Source organism: Ranitomeya variabilis, chromosome 2 (genome assembly GCF_051348905.1).
Source record: "Ranitomeya variabilis isolate aRanVar5 chromosome 2, aRanVar5.hap1, whole genome shotgun sequence".
Classification (NCBI taxonomy): Eukaryota; Metazoa; Chordata; class Amphibia; order Anura; family Dendrobatidae; genus Ranitomeya; species Ranitomeya variabilis.
The window spans coordinates 228,946,933-228,964,532 of NC_135233.1; the positions used below are offsets into that span (position 1 = coordinate 228,946,933).

Here is a 17,600-nt window from a genome sequence, read left to right on the forward strand (position 1 = left end):
ATTTGTGTGAAAAATGCTGCAAAAATACTAAAATAATTTACATGTTGAGGACGTGTGTGGAAGAGATTTCAGAAATATAATTCACTTTGTTGGTATTGTGAAACAGCCTTCTACATTCTGCGTGAGCCCCCCTCACATAGCCTCCTACATTCCGCGTGAGCCCCCCTCACATAGCTTCCTACATTCCGCGTGAGCCCCCCCTCACATAGCTTCCTACATTCTGCGTGAGCCTGTAGCGCCCCCACTGCCGCAGGGCCGAGGGGTACCCGGTACCGGGCCTCTGAGTCTCTGTTCTGGGATTGTCACGGTGGCTAGACCCGGTCCGTGACCCTGCTGAGGGGCGTACAATGAAGGGTGTGGATGGAATGGTGATGATGTTGTGGTGGTGCGGTGCAGGTCGCAGTAAATAACGAGGACACCAGGTTGCAGTCTCTTTACCTCTTTACTGAAGGCTTCAGGATCCTCAGTCTGGAATACGGTTAACCGGGCTGCGCAAGTCCGGCCGGTCCGATGGCACCTCCAGAGTTCCCTTTGCAGGTGGAAATCTGTGCCTACCTTCTAGCGCTTGTGTGTTGTGGTCCTCCCCTGCTGTGCTTACGGGATAGTCCCCACAACTGTTGTGTCTGTTTCTGAAGTTCCCTCACAACTCGATTATGATGTTCTTCTTCGTCCCCCAGATGATATGGCTAGGACGCACCCGTATGACGGGTAGGCTCGGAGTTCTTCCGGGACCCTAGCGTCGCCCCTCTCCTATTGTTGCCCCCTGTGTCTTCGTAGGTGATTTGTGTGAGACAGCCCGCCTATAGCTGACTGTCCTGCCGTAGGTTTGAAGTATTGCTTGGAGCCTAATACTTCCTCGGCGTTCCGGCCACCGGCTACGCGCCTCAGTAGAATGTTGACTCGTCTTACAGCACGACTCCTACTGGTGTTTCTCCTTGTTGCGTTGATCTCGTTTCTCACTCAGCACAATGAACCTCTCTTCTTGTCCTTTCTTGGGGTACCGCCGCTATCTCGTGCAGGCGCGGTCCCGTAACGTTCTCTCTGTTCGCTAGGCCTCTGTCAGGATCCCACCCCTGACAGGGACCCCCCTGAGTCTCTCCCCGCAACACCCTCTGCCACAGGGTGTTGCCTGTTCGATTCCCAGTCAGCTTCTGACTAACTTTCTGCCTAACCCCCAGTTTTACCAGATTGTGAGGAGTGGCCTAATACATAGAACCCTTAGCTCCCCCTGGAGGCCAGACTGTGAAGTGTATTGGTGACTGTGATACCTGGTCAGAAGAACTCCTTCAGTGCCATCAGACGTACCATAGCCCCCCTTAGCGGCGGAGCATCAGTACTGCAACGACCAGGACTCTGGGGCGCTGCAAGCCCCCCTCACATAGCTTTCTACATTCCGTGTGAGCCCTCCCTCACATAGCTTCCTACATTCCGCATGAGCCCCCTCACATAGCTTCCTACATTCCGCGTGAGCCCCCCTCGCATAGCTTCCTACATTCCGCGTGAGCCCCCCCTCACATAGCTTCCTACATTCCGCGTGAGCCCCCCTCACATATCTTCCTACATTCCGTGTGAGCCCCTCCATCACATAGCTTCCTACATTCCGCGTGAGCCCCTCCCTCACATAGCTTCCTACATTCCCCGTGAGCCCCTCCCTCACATAGCTTCCTACATTCCGCGTGAGCCCCTCCCTCACATAGCTTCCTACATTCCGCGTGAGCCCCTCCCTCACATAGCTTCCTACATTCCGCTTGAGCCCCTCCCTCACATAGCTTCCTACATTCCGCTTGAGCCCCTCCCTCACATAGCTTCCTACATTCCGCGTGAGCCCCTCCCTCACATAGCTTCCTACATTCCGCGTGAGCCCCTCCCTCACATAGCTTCCTACATTCCGCGTGAGCCCCTCCCTCACATAGCTTCCTACATTCCGCGTGAGCCCCTCCCTCACATAGCTTCCTACATTCCGCGTGAGCTTCCTCACATAGCTTCCTACATTCCACGTGAGCCCCTCCCTCACATAGCTTATTTAGCCATTTATCACTGTCATGTATATACAGTATGTGATGCTACAAGGGTTAACGTAAGAAACAAAAATATCAGGGGGCGATGAAGATATGACCTCTAGAGACATGCTGCTCACAGCCACAAACTCTGGGGAGGAAATACATTATTTCCCAGGACAGTACAAAGATTATGTAGATTTTACAAGACTCTCAGTCAGCTCTCAAAGTGACATAATGCAGATCGGTAGGAATAAGAATTGTATTTAACATATTTACTTTTTGGACATTTGAATTTTCTTTTTATACATTTATTTGGATCTAACAAATGTTGGACTTTCTAAGCTGACTAGTAGGAATAGCAGCCACAGAGCCCAAAAGAGTGGTGACCCTGAGGCCATGTGCACACGCTGCGGATTCCATTGCGGAATTTTCCGTAGCGGAATTGATAAATACGCAGTGCAAAACTGCTGCGGTTTTTCCTGCTGATTTATCGTGGTTTCTATTGCGGATTCCTCTGCGGGTTTACACCTGCAGTTTTCTATTGGAGCAGGTGTAAACCCGCAGCGGAATCCGCACAAAGAATTGACATGCTGCGGAATATAAACCGCTGCGTTTCCGCGCGTTTTTTTCCGCAGCATGTGCACTGCGGATTTCGTTTCCTATAGGTTTACATTGTACTGTAAACTTATGGGAAACCGCTGCGGACCCGCAGCTGTGGAAACGCTGCGGTTCCGCAGTGAAATCCGCAGCGTGTGCACATACCCTGAATGGCGTATGAAGCCAAGCTTGGAGTTTCTTGGGCCTGATACTAAAGTTATACCAAGGGTCCCAAGAGGTATACCGAGGTTCAATATAGGCTGTTCCAGGTTCTACCTGATTTTTGCTTGTTTTTAGAAAAGTTAAGACTATAAAATATTTAATAATATAAAGTTTTGTGTTTTTATAATTTTTTTCCCCTTCCAGATAGAGGTTACCTTGAGCCCCAATCCTACAGAAATGGCAGGTAAGATCATTACTCTCTCCTCTGCTCCATTATTTTGACTGTCTGTGCCATAATGTTCCTTTGGCTTCCACATATTGACAGCCATGCCACAGTATGTTCTCCAGCCAGTATAAATGGTAAGATGAGTAACGCAGTAAATTAAGCTAAAATTACATTAATTTGGCCAATGTTTTTTTGTTTGTTTTTTTCTATGCGAAAAATATCAATAACAAGGCTGATGGCTGCAGATAGTAAGTGACATTCTGCATAAATAAAGATGAGATATGTTAATATACACGATTAGAGTGGACCAGATTTTTATGTATCCAGTCCTTTGTTTTCATGGAAATAAGCAGGGTCGGGGCACCTGGAAGACTCACATCTCCCTCAATATAAAAAGTTAGTTTGTCCAAGCAGAGCACTCTGTTTCTTTCCGCACGTATGAGTCACTCTTTTCACCTCACTTGCTTTCTGAATTTGACATTAAATTTGAAAAATAAAAAAGTCCAGTTTAACTCGCTCTTGTCTAAGAGAGACTGCCAGAACAGTGAGAGGTCAGGTTACATCCCTTATTATACTCTATAGTTACGAGAGGGTGGTGGAGGAGATAAATGCAGAGTGAGACACAGAAAGATCGTGCTGAGCTTCCTAACAAGTGTTTTACTTCACCCCTGAGCTGGATTCACATGTGCACAGCTCAGAGCTGCTCCTGTCTGTGTTCTCACTATCAATAAAGTGCAGGAATAAAGTGCAGGAATCCCTTTGTGTGTGCTGAGCTGCATATGGGAGAGATCAAAGCAGCTAGTCTACTCCTGGCAGAGTCAATTGCACATTCAGAGAAGGAGCCTGCAGAAGGAAAAACTGGGAAAAATGCAGAATATTAGCTATATAATGGCCAGAAATGGTGTTATTGCGCACATGCAACTTTTGTCAGAAAAGTTACTTGAAAGTACATTTGCCCTTTAATTTCTTGGAGTAATAAGAGGATCGGCACAATGCGGAATCATTAGAAATGATGCTCCAGAACTGTTATTTCATTGGGAATATAAATATTTATTATTAAAGCAGATATGCCAGGACAGGTGAAAGGTCCCCTTTAAGTGGAATAGACATGGAGCATCTGGTATTCCCACTACACAGATCTTTCAGCCAAATATGTGATACTTTGTAGTCAGGCAAATGTTAACAGCAGCCTCCCCTCCCCACCTCTGCCTTATTTATAGCTGTGTAAGTACATGTTTCAGCAACATGTGTTATTCCAAATACCAAGCTTACAACATTGCTTATGTGCTACTGCAAAAATCCTCCCTGATTCTAGAGGTTGTATCTGCACATCTGTGATCCGTGGGCTGTACTTATCCATTACATTAAGCATGAGTCAATTGGCTACTAGTGTTTATTAATGTCCAACCAGGAGCTGCTCCAGGTTTATGCCGGCCCGTGGGCAATAGTCCTAAGTGGCCTCTTTCTTTTTAATTTTTCAGTCTCCGAATCCAAAAGTTAGAATTTTATTACTTTATTTTTTTGATGGCTACAGTTGTATCAGGGCCTATTTTTTCAGTTGAGCAAGTCGTAGTTGTCATCATTACCATTTTGGGGTCCATAAAACTTTCTGATCTTTTTATTCTTTTTTTTTTTCCCATGGGGAGGTTAATTGACTATAATATTATTCTGTTATTTCAGAATTTATTTTATTTTCCTTTTTTTCCACCTTATGGAGTAAATATTATGATATTTTATTTGTCCATACAGATACACATGTGGTGATAACAAATATATTTTATTTTGTGTACTTTTTAATTTTGTTTATGTTCTGGGAAATATACAGTACAGACCAAAAGTTGGGACACACATTCTCATTTAAAGATTTTTCTGTATTTTCATGACTATGAAAATTGTACATTCACACTGAAGGCATCAAAACTATGAATTAACACATGTGGAATTATATACTTAACAAAAAAGTGTGAAACAACTGAAAATATGTCTTATATTCTAGGTTCTTCAAAGTAGCCACCTTTTGCTTTGATGACTGCTTTGCGCACTCTTGGCATTCTCTTGATGAGCTTCAAGAGGTAGTCACCGGGAATGGTCTTCCAACAATCTTGAAGGAGTTCCCAAAGATGCTTAGCACTTGTTGGCCATTCTGCCTTCCAGCTCACGCCAAACCATCTCGATTGGGTTCAGGTCTGGTGAATGTGGAGGCCAGGTCATCTGGCGTAGCACCCCATCACTCTCCTTCTTGGTCAAGTAGCCCTTACACAGCCTGGAGGTGTGTTTGGGGTCATTGTCCTGTTGAAAAATAAATGATGGTCCAACTAAACGCAAGCCGGATGGAAGAACATGCCGCTGCAAGATTCTGTGGTAGCCATGCTGATTCAGTATGTCTTCAATTTTGAATAAATCCCCAACAGTGTCACCAGCAAAGCATCCCCACACCATCACACCTGCTTCTCCATGCTTCACGGTGGGAACCAGGCATGTAGAGTCCATCCATTCACCTTTTCTACGCCGCACAAAGACACGGTGGTTGGAACTCAAATTAGGACTCATCAGACCAAAGCACAGATTTCCACTGGTCTAAAGTCCATTCCTTGTGTTCTTTAGCCCAAACAAGTATTTTCTGCTTGTTGCCTGTCCTTAGCAGTGGTTTCCTAGCAGCTATTTTACCATGAAGGCCTGCTGCACAAAGTCTCCTCTTAACAGTTGTTGTAGGGATGTGTCTGCTGCTAGAACTCTGTGTGGCATTGACCTGGTCTCTAATATGAGCTGCTGTTAACCTGCGATTTCTGAGGCTGGTGACTCGGATAAACTTATCCTCAGAAGCAGAGGTGACTCTTGGTCTTCCTTTCCTCGGGCGGACCTCATGTGAGCCAGTTTATTTGTAGCGCTTGATGGTTTTTGCCACTGCACTTGGGGACACTTTCAAAGTTTGCCCAATTTTTCGGACTGACTAACCTTAATTTCTTAAAGTAATGATGGCATTTTTCTTAGCTGCTTTTTTCTTGCCATAATACAAATTCTAACAGTCTATTCAGTAGGACTATCAGCTGTGTATCCACCAGACTTCTGCACAACACAACTGATGGTCCCAACCCCATTTTTAAGGCAAGAAATCCCTCTTATTAAACCTGACAGGGCACACCTGTGAAGTGAAAACCATTTCCGGTGACTACCTCTTGAAGCTCATCAAGAGAATGCCAAGAGTGTGCAAAGCAGTCATCAAAGCAAAAGGTGGCTACTTTGAAGAACCTAGAATATAAGACATAATTTCAGTTGTTTCACACTTTTTTGTTAAGTATATAATTCCACATGTGTTAATTCATAGTTTTGATGCCTTCAGTGTGAATGTACAATTTTCATAGTCATGAAAATACTGAAAAATCTTTAAATGAGAAGGTGTGTCCAAACTTTTGGTCTGTACTGTATATAATTATGCATCTGTCATACACAGAAAGATACTTCACAAGTGGAAACCTGGGCATAGTGAGCTCCATCCCTTGCTTGGGCTTGCCAGTTACAGGCCCTGGGTCTAAGGTTAGATTTTTCTAATCCGATGTCTTGATTCCTCCAAGATGAGCAGCATCGGTAGTTTGCTGAAACTGCTTTTTCCCCCCTGTACATCAGTTGTGACAATATGGCTGTTATTATAGCTCTCGTATTGATTGATTGTCTCAAAGCTTTCCCAAATCTATGAATCTGTAAATATAGTCATTTTCCAGGACCGTTTAGATATGGACATTACTGCCATTATGGCCCTCAGATATGTTGGGAGATATCTCCTGTGAGATCTGTTTTATTGGACATATATTCCAGAAAGTGGTCTCCGATTCAAAGACGCTAAAATTACTAGGTGAGATAGGAAAATTCTTCCTCTCTTCTAAATCTAGGTTCACATAATGGCACTGGATGGCTCTTGTGTGCAATGATGAGGAGAGTAGTAGCAGAGTCTTTTACTGTTGTTTACTATTGATGTGGGTAACTGTCCACCAGCTGTCTCCTTAGTAACAGGCACGCCGCCACTAACCACAGGTCCCGGCCTCGGGGAGGAGAGCAGTGGTTGCCAGAACAGCACACAACTAAACACACTCTCTCCTACATTTCTAACTCTAAAAACTTTTGAGAATCTGCGATGTCAGCACCAAGTCATTAGTGTACAGGTGTAAGAAGGCATCAGAGGTCACAGCCAAAATGGGAGCATGCTGCACGTGCCATCGTAGAGCCAAAACATATCCAGAGGCCACAGGAGCAGGTAAACCTAAAATAGTTGTCAGATTGTTTCTAATATTTAGGCCAGAGACACACTAGCGTTTATAAAATTGGTCTGATTTTGTTCCTAAAAAGTCAGACAAGTGTCATGCGTTTTTCATGAGTACAATCCGATTTTTAACACCTAGCATCCAATTTACAAGTGAATGTGATCCAACTGCAATGCGATTTTAACATGAGCTTTTACATTGAGCAATTCTCTATGTAATTTACACATAGTTTTCCAAGAAAATATTCCAGAGATGTGAGTGATATAATCAGTGCTTTGTGTGTGTAATTTACTGTACGTGTTTTTTTAGTAAATTAATTCCTTTCAGAAAACAAAAGGCGTGGGATATCCCAACATTTTTTTTTTTTATAAATCAAGTTTATTAAAGCAAATGAGCAATACAGAAATGGAACAACACTGAAACATAGTTTTTTCAAAAACAATAAAATACAGCCTATTATTCAGACAAATAGACAAAGTCCCAACGACTTCCGGGTGTAATTGGCCAATGCCAATGATGTCACTTTCAATTTAGCAATAATAATTTTCATTGTTGAAAGATGTAAACAACAACGAAGGAAATCATGCATTACTAACTATATTTAGTCGTTTATTTTAGAAGAGAATGTCATTAAGTAGGAAAGGTAGACAGAAAGAGAGAAAGTTAGAAAAAGGAAAAAAGGGATAAAATAGAAGGGAATGCGGGTAGAGATGGAAGGATACGATAGGTACGGGGAATGCGACACCCCCCCCCCCCCCGGGCGGATCCCAGTCCCCGTGTAGCAGTGGAAAAAAATCATTATATCGCTGACATTGGTTTGAAGCCATGACGGCGGGTTAGGGCAGAGGGGCAGCATCCATTTTGTGAACGCATCCAGAGCGGTTTCAGATGTAAGTTAGAATCTAGACAGCCACACGTCCAGCTCTGGGGTCTCCCTGAATACAATCCATGGGGCCCAAATGTTATAAAATTTCTCAGAGTCTCCAGTGGATTGGCTTATCAATTGTTCCATTCTATATATGTTATTTAGTTCCACAACAAAATCGGAGCATGAGGGGTAGCGATCCTGCTTCCAGTATTGGGGAATCAAGTTCCTGACAGCCGTGAGGAAATGTCTGAGAAGACTCCTCTTAAACCCAGAGATCGATAGGTCACACAGAGATAAAAGGGCTAGTTCCACCGTGGGCTGTATTTTGCGGATGGATAATTTATTAAGAAGTTCAAAGACTAACATCCAAAGTTTCTTTATGGGCGGGCATTCCCACCAGATATGAACACATGTCCCCTTTTCTGATGCACATCTCCAACAAATATCCGGGATCACCGGGAACATAGCATGAACCTGGCAGGGGCATCTATACCACCTCGACAGAATCTTGTAGCTCCTCTCCTGTGATACAGCAGACAACGAGGTCCTAAAAGTGAACAATAAAATCTTGTCCCTCTCCTCTTCAGACAAAGATCTCCCCAAGTCACTCTCCCATCTCGAAAAAAACGTTGGAAAATCATATGTTGGGGTTTGACTTCCTTGAAAGAGGTTATATAACAAGGAGACCTTGCGGGCTGGGGGCTCCCTAGCAAGACAAATTTTCTCAAAAGGGGTCAACGCCCCCATAGACTTGTTGAGTTTGAATGTCGTGCTTATAAAGCTTTTTAACTGCTCATAGAAGAACCAAGAGCCCTCAGGAGGTTCCCCCCCCTGGTATATTTCGTGTAGGGGCTTAATACCCATCTGGTTTATGAAGTCAAATATAATGGGTTTTGAAGCCCTGCTCTTACTCAGGAAGGTTTCCCTACGAAGTCCTGCAGGGAAGTGAGGATTATCATAAATTGGGGTTAGTGGTCCCGGGGCTGTAGAGGTTATTATGTTCCTGCCACTCTGCCAGATAAGCAGGAGCATGTTCCTAGTCATGAAGGGAAGGCCAGACCTCCCCCCCTCCTCCCCTGTTCCATAGTATCGTCTGAGGATACCCGCCAACAAGATCACCCTCCAGGCCAACCCACTTCTTATTATTTCTGCTGTGATATAAGTCTAAAATGCAGGTACCGATTGAGGCACGGCTATAAACTAGGAAATCCGGTAGGCCAATTCCCCCCATTTTCTTGGATCTGCTTACTACAAAATATGATATTCGTGATCTGGTGTGGGACCAGACCAGTCGAATGACCGCTTTCTTAAGTCGCGAGAAAAAGGAAGCAGGGAGGTATAACGGGATTGTCTGGAAATAATATAAAAGACGTGGCAATAAGTCCATTTTGATTACGTTGACTCTACCAAACCAGGACAGTTGAAGTTTATGCCACCTCTCCAGGTCCAACTCCGCTTTTTGTAACGCCGTTTTGAAGTTTGCGTCATACAATCTGGAGATTTTGGCTGTTATCTTGACCCCTAGATACGGAAGTGAATCGAAGCGCCACCCAAACGGGAAGGAAGCGCGCAACCTGCCCACCTCAGATAGTGGTAATGATATATTTAAGACCATAGATTTGTGGGAGTTAATTTTGAAATTGCTTAGATGTCCAAATTTCGTTAATTCTGATATAATATTGGGTATACTAGTTATGGGGGAAGTAATATATAAAAGGATATCATCAGCAAAAAGCGCCAACTTGTGCTCCTCTGAACTTAGTTTAACTCCTCTAATAGAGGGGTTATTGCGTATGGCGGTGGCCAGATATTCCATCGACAGGATGTACAAGAGAGGGGAAAGCGGGCACCCCTGCCTCGTACCATTCCTGATTACAAACGCATCCGAAAGAGCGCCATTTACTTTTATCTGGGCGCTAGGGGAGGTATACAAGGCCTTAATTCTACGCATCATATTTTCCCCCAAACCAATCCCCCTCAAGGCCTGGAATAAAAACTCCCAGTGCACCCTGTCGAAGGCCTTTTCGGCATCGATCGACAGAATGCACATAGGATCTCCCCCCTCCCGCCCCGCTCCGTCTTTTAAAGAGATGGTCCGTATAGTGTTATCCCGCGCCTCCCTGCCCGGGACAAAACCCACCTGATCTTGATTTATCACGTTTGGAAGGAGAGGGCTCAGTCTATTAGCAATCATTTTTGCATATATTTTTACTTCTAAATTTATTAGGGATATTGGACGATAGTTGTTGCACGACGAAGGATCCTTATCTGGTTTTGGTAAGACCGTGATATGTGCAGCCAAAGCCTGAGGGGGAAAGGAACCACGGGAGGAAACCGAATTGCACATTTCGAGAAAAATCGGGCTCAATGGTGAAGAGAATGATTTATAAAAACCAGCTGAGTACCCATCTGGACCTGGGCTTTTCCCCTGCTTCAGATCTTTAATAGTTTCCAATACCTCCTCCAATGTAAACTCCCTCTCTAAATCCAGGACCTTATCTTCCGATAGGAGGGGTATATTATTTTGATGTAGATATGTATTAATTTTGTTATGGAGTGAGGATGTGGACATATCTTTATAGTGGCCATCTATGTTGTATAAGTCTTTATAATAATCACTGAAGCTCGAAATGATGTCCCTGGTATTGTGCACCTTTTCCCCCCTCCCGTTTTTAATAAAAGGAATAAATGTATTTGGACCGCGTGGGTTAATATATCTAGCCAGAATCTTGCCGCTTTTGTTTCCAAATTGATAAAAGCGATTTCGGAGCCTTTCCCTGAGGTATCGTGATTTTTGATCCAGTAAGGCGAGCAACTTTTGCCTGGTTGTAGACAGGTGTGCGAACGTTACAACATTAAGATCTCTTTTATGTTGCGTTTCTAATTTATGAATTTGGTCTGATAGTTTGATTATTTCCGCAACCCTCTCCCTCTTCAGACGCGCACCATGTGAGATGAGAACTCCCCGTATCACTTTTTAGAGCCTCCCATTTCATAGGAGGAGATGTGGTATCTCCCCCATGGTCTGTTACAAAGTTGGAGATCGTTGTTACCACATCAGCTTTGCATAGTGTGTCCTGGAGTAAGCTCTCATTCAGACGCCACGAGAATCCCGGTTTTATGTTAGAATGAAGCAGAATTGAGAGATATATCGGAGCATGGTCCGACCACAGAATCGAACCCACCTCTGCTTCCACTGGAAGATCCAGCAGGTTATGCGAGATAAAAAAATAATCTATTCTGCTGTAAGTATTGTGTACTTGTGAAAAAAAGCTGTAATCCCTTGTGCCAGGATGAAGTACCCTCCATACGTCTACTAGTCTCATGTCGCGCATTTGTTTCCTAATCCTAGCAATAGAAGAAAGTGAGTAAGAAGTCTTACCCGAGGAGACGTCTACCACTGGGTTCATGGGAATGTTGAAATCGCCCCCCAGTATCACAGGAGAGGGGCCAGCAAACTCCCCGAGGCGCCTCCCACACTCAGCACCGAAACTCTGCTGACCTTGGTTCGGAAAATAAACATTAGCTAAGACCAATTGACGAGCATCACAGGAAATTTTTAAAAACACATATCTACCATCTGGGTCTATTAAGGAACTCAGCACTTCAGGCATGAAATTTTTATGAAAAGCTATCGAAACCCCCCTAGCTTTGGCATGCGGATTGGAACTGTGGTACCATTTGGGATAATATTTTGAAATACATGGAGGGACAACCCCAGTTTTAAAATGGGTCTCCTGGAGCATTAAAACCGAAACCTGCTGTCTATGACTTGTGTACAGGACACAGGACCTGCCTTCTTTTTTCAGGAATATTAAGCCCCTTTACATTAAAGGAGCAAAACTTTATTTTACCCATGGTCTGAATACGTTGCAATGCAACAAATTTTCGATGATCCACCCGAGAGAAGTACTCGCATAGAGAAGAGGCATTTAGGAAGGAGAAGAAAGGGAAAGAGCGCAGAGAAGAAAAGGAGAGAAACAAAGAAAAAACAAAACAAATCCATATTTACACTGGAGCCGAGGCTCTGTAATTCTTGCAACGCTACAACGTGTTCTGGTAGTATACTACCTGAGAACCCAGCCAAAGGGAAGAAAGCCCAAAGAGGAGCCATAAACACCCCCCCCCCCCAGCCCAAGAAAACATGAAAAATAACAATTGGACACATGTCAATACAACTAGTTATAAATGTTATATAAGGAAACAAGGTAATTTAATTATCAGTGCAGGAACCAAGATGTAAAGTCGCGGCTGTTTATATGCTATGAAAAATGTTGGTATAAGCCTATTTATGCAGGCAAATCTCCCATATAGATGAAAGGGGGAGGGAAGGGAGAGAAAAAAAGAAAAAAAAAAAAAGAGAGAAAAGAAAAAAAAAGGGGGGGGGGGTAGGGGGGTAGAGGGAACGGGGGGGGGGAGAATTTGGGGGGTGAAGGGGGGGTGGAGGAAGGGGGGGTGGAGGGGAAAGGGTGAAGGGAGGGGGGGGAAGAGAGAAAGAGCTGGGAGAAGGGGGTGGGGAGGGTTTGGAAGGAGACTCCTGCTACGAGCCTATGACTTCTCCTGATCCGCAACATCTGCACCTAAAACACTGAGAACATAGAAATGAAGTGCTTACATAATAAAACTAAGCAATGATTGCCAGACTACCATGTCTAGCATAACAGCCCCCCCCCCTCAGGACATTCAAGCTGGAATAAGAAGTTCTCAAGGCGGATCAGACGAGACACGCTTGTTGTCTCGTTTGTTGAACCTTGAGAAATTTTGGTGGAGCTTCTGGAAGCATCGGGCTCACGGGCCACTCAGGAAGATTTACCATTGGAAGTTCAAAGGTGCCCAGGAAAGTGGACAAATCACATAACCTTCGAAAAGAAGCAGTCTTGCCTCCCTTAAAAGCCGTTCATTGGAACGGAAACCCCCATCTGTATGGGATGTCTTTCTTTTTAAGTTCGGCCAGTAATGGTTTCTGCGCAGTAGTAAAGTGCGTCTTGATAGGTCTGAAAGAATTAGAATTTGATGATCCTCAAATCGGACAACTTCTTTTTTCCTGGCAGCCAGCATTATGGCCTCTTTAACTCTATAATAGTGAATTCTGCATATGACATCGCGTGGTCGTGTGTCAGAAGTGGGTTTGGGACCCAGAGCACGGTGGATCCTGTCAAACTCCATAGAGTTGCCCTCCTTATCGTCCAGCAAGTCTAAGAAGATATTTTGTACTGTGCGGTCTAAATCAGAGAAACCAACAGATTCTGGTAGGCCTCGTATACGGATGTTATTTCGTCTGTTGCGATTTTCGAGATCCTCCATGCCAGATGATATATCTTCTAGTTTAAGAGTATGATCTATTAAGATGTCTCTATGAGCTTGCAGTTCTCGGAAGATGTTCTCTTGAGTTTTTTCCACATCCTCTATTCGTGTAGTAAATTCTTTCTGCAAGTTGTGGATTTCCTGCTTATACTGTATGATTTTTCGAGCCTACAAGCAAATCCCTCGAGATCTGTTTTTGTAGGTAGAGCTCTGATGTACTTGCTTAATTCTGCGATGTTCATTTCCTCCGAATCTGTAATGTCATCTTCGAAGCCATCAGCCGACGAACTAAGTGCACCCAATGACTCCCCGGACGGGGAATTGTCGCGGTTAGTAGTAGATGCCATTGCAGACCTTGTATTTCTAGTCTGGGGAGTCGAATTCAAGAAGCGTCTCATATCCTCAGAGGTAGTCTCCCCAACCAGTTTTACTTTCTGTTCAGGGATCTTTCTGGTTTTTCCCATAGATGTCTGTAGTAAGCACTATGTGTCTAGAATGTTGATGGGATAAGGGGGGTGGGGCAGTCACTCCACAAAGCCTAGCCCCCCATTAGCAAGCCCACCCTGGGCAAAGTTCCCAATATTCAGTGGGGCCGTGGGCAAGACCCTGTAAGCTGGATCCCAGTACCCAAAGATAATGGAAGCAATGAAAATCTGGCGGTATTCCGGGTTTCGCCACTAGGTGTCAGCAGAGACCTTTAATGAGTGTTCCAGCATCTTTATGTTAAATCCGGCAGGCTGATAACCACTGGAAAATCTGAGAATTGTATTAAGAAATGGTACATGTAGTATTAAGAAAGCCAGTAAGGGCTCCTATTTGTGACACAGAAACATAGCCCGACTGTCAATGCAGCCAGATCCAGGGCACAATGCCAGGCTATCTCCTCAATGTAACCCACAGCTAGATTGCTATTTTGTGAAGTTTATACTAGATTTGAGGGTATGGGGCAGCAGGGAATGAGACATAGGCAAGCCGTGAAGGGGGAGCAATCCTGACCCGCGCACAGCCTGCAGCGTTCCTTCCCTCCTGTATCCTATGGAGAGTCCAAGATGGCGCTGGGCTTGGCGGGAAATCCCCGGTACCTTCACTCCACTCCCAGGTGCGCGTTATTCCGTTAATGCGGCCGGAGGGAACACAAGGTGCCACCAGCGACGATGATTCCACTCAGCGGTCCGGCCGTCAGACAAGTCCCTCTCCTCCGCCAAGCGCCGCAGGCAGGGAGCGGCAACCGGGACCCAGCCACCACGACCCAGCGTGCCGCACAAGACGCCAAGCCACAGGGGACACTGTTGCAGGTAAGCAGCGGCCGTGTAAGCGATGGGCTGAAGCAGGGGAGGGAGGCCCGATAAGGGGCTGCTCATACCTTCCCGGAGTTGCTGGGAACTTTGGCGCTCACAGGCCACCTTGGGTCACCCAAGATGGCGGCGCCTCCCTCACTTCACCTCCTCTCCTCCGGAGTCTGTCGGTCCCGCGCCGGGGCGAGGTATGCTTTTCGCCCAAGGATGCCCACAAGATCGAGCAAAGCGCCTCCGACTGTTACCGCAGCTCAAACTTTCACCGTGGGACCAGTAACTTAAGGAGAAATCCCGAGCCAGGCAGGAGCTCCCACCATGTGCGACCGTTCTCCTTCACAGTCAGGCCACGCCCCCCCAACATTTTTTTTTTTTAACCAGCAGAGGGAAAGCAGACAGCTGGGGGCAGATGTTTATAGCCTGGGAAGGGGGTAATGCCCATGAAGCTTCACAGGATATTAATATCAGCTCGCAGCTGTATACTTAGCCTTTCCTGGCTATTAAAATGTAGACCCCCCCTCCAAAAAAAATGGCATAGGGTCCCCCTATAATTAATAACAAACAAAGGCTAGACAGACAACTGCTGGTTGATAGGGGCCATGAATATTGGCCCCCTTCCAGACTAAAAACATCAGCTCTTAGCCGCCCAGAAAAGTTGCATCCATAAGATGTGCCAATTCTGGCACTTAGCATTGCTCTTCCTACTTGCCCTGGTGCGGTGGCAAGTGGGGTGATAGTTGGGAGGGGGGATTGATGTCACCTGTGCACTGTCAGGTGCCATCAAGCCCAGAGTTTAGTAATGGAAACGCGTCTATAAGACCCCCCGTTATTAAACCGATAGTCATAGTGTATAAAAAAAGCATACACCCATAATAAAGTCCTTTAATTCAAATAATGACAGACTCCTTTAATGAATCTACATTTAGCAAAAACGCGTATACGGTACTCACATCAACGCCTAATCCACTGGAGCCAATGTATTTTGTAACATTATTAAAATAATAAACAACCAAATTCCTCAGCTGTCCACCGAGAAGATAACAATCCATTTGTACCGTGATGTGTCTAGCTCTGCTACGCCTAGTTGACAACCTGCATTGGTGCATGATGTGACTATACAGCCTGCCATCCAGCAGACTCACTGAGCTGCGCGTGCTTGCTTAGCTCAGTGCCTCGCGGAGAACTCTTCACCTCACTGATGTCACAGCAAGTGGGAGAAAGTTCTCATGCTCGCGTTGCTGCCAGAAAGGTCCTGAGAGTTCATAACCAATGAACTCAGCTCAACTCACTGATGTCAGCGCAAGCACAGTTAGAACTTTACCCATGGCGCTCGCGCTGATGTAAGTTGAAATGCGTTCACTGACTGTGAACTCCCTGAACGTTTCTGATGGCACCGCGAGCATGAGAACTTTCTCACGTTTGCGGTGACAGAGGTGAAAGCAGTTCATCGAGTGGCACTGAGCTGAGCAAGCATGCACAGCTCCGTTTCTCTGCAAGATGGCAGGCTGTATAGTCACATCATGCAACAATGCAGCCTGTCATCTGTATGTAGCAGAGCTAGACGCATCGTGGGACAAATGGATTATTATCTTCTCGTCGGCTAAGTGAAGAATATGGTTGTTTATTATTTAAATTCTTTTACAGGTGACTATGGCTTCAGTGGATTGGGCATTGACGTGAGTATACGTGTTTTTGGTAAATGTAGATTCATTAAAGGAGTCTGTGTCATTATTTTAAATAAAGGACTTTATTCTGGGTGTAACTTTTTTTTTTTTTTTAACAATTTGACTATGGTGTTCATAATGGGGGTGTCTTATAGATGTCTCTCCATTTCTAAACTATAGGCTTGCTATCACCCACCTGACAATACAAAGGTGACATCAACCTCAATATTCTCACCTCACTTGCCAATACACCAGGGCAAGTGGGAACAGGGAGGCTAAGTGCCAGAATTGGCACATCTTACGGATGCACCTTTTCTAGTGCGGCAGAGAGATCTGATGTTTTTAGTCTGGGAGGGAGCCCGTTCCTAAGCTATTAATATCAACCTGCAGCTGTCTGCCTATACCTTACTGGTTATTACTAATTATAGAGGGACCCTACATCATTATTTTTTATTTTGTTTTCCTTTTTTGGGGGTTCCCCATTTTAATAACCAGGATAGGCTAAGTATAAAGCTGTGAGCTGATATTAATAGCATGGGAAGCTGCATGGGTATTACCCCCTTCCCTGGCTATAAACCTTTGCCTCCAGCTGTCTGCTTTTCATCTGCTGGTTAATAAAATGTTGGGAGATCCCAAGCCATTTTTTTCAGAAAATAAGTTATTTAGTAAAAAAAAATACATGTACAGTAAGCGCTGTACTAATTATATATGTCACTGACATCTTTATATCTATTCCATATGTATATATCTATTATATTTTGTCGGTTCACGCTGGGATTTTACTGTACGCGGTTGTTGAAATATCGGGTTTTCAAAGTCATGGGTGTGTAAAAATCAGACTGCACCTGCATGGTTCTAGTGCTGTGGGGTGTTTTTTGTTTTTTTTTTAAATTTTTTTTTTTTAGCATTCCAATAGTGATCCGAGCTGAAAAAAAAAACACAGATGAAGACAATGACAGAATAATATTCGTCTCAATCCAATATGATTTTTAATCTGTTTGCATTAGTCTGATTTAAACGCATGTGAGAGCGAGCCCTTAGGCTGAAAGTGGCTGCCGCCCAGGGCCGGACTGCCAGTAGTGGGCCCCTCGATCCGCCAGCGCCGACCACCGCCAGCACCGCCGCATTCAACTATACCGGCGTCTATGTGGCCAGTACAGTTGAATGCATTGATGGAGGAGAGAGCGTCTGCTGACGCTCTCTCTCCCATCATTTCCAGCTCTGCCTCTGA

General features: G+C 44.9%; 1 protein-coding gene across 7 annotated transcripts in view; it reads left to right on the top strand.

The window, feature by feature from the left end:
• AK1 (adenylate kinase 1) overlaps positions 1-17,600 on the top strand; it is a 126,770-nt gene that overhangs the window by 90,700 nt on the left and 18,470 nt on the right. For 6 of the 7 annotated variants that reach the window (XM_077283884.1, XM_077283886.1, XM_077283885.1 and 3 more), the window contains one exon: positions 2,964-3,003. In XM_077283884.1, the coding sequence (XP_077139999.1) occupies positions 2,964-3,003 (40 nt within the window). Of the gene's footprint in view, positions 1-2,963; positions 3,004-7,028; positions 7,235-17,600 lie in introns of those variants that run through there. The other variant, XM_077283888.1, reaches the window with a different exon arrangement.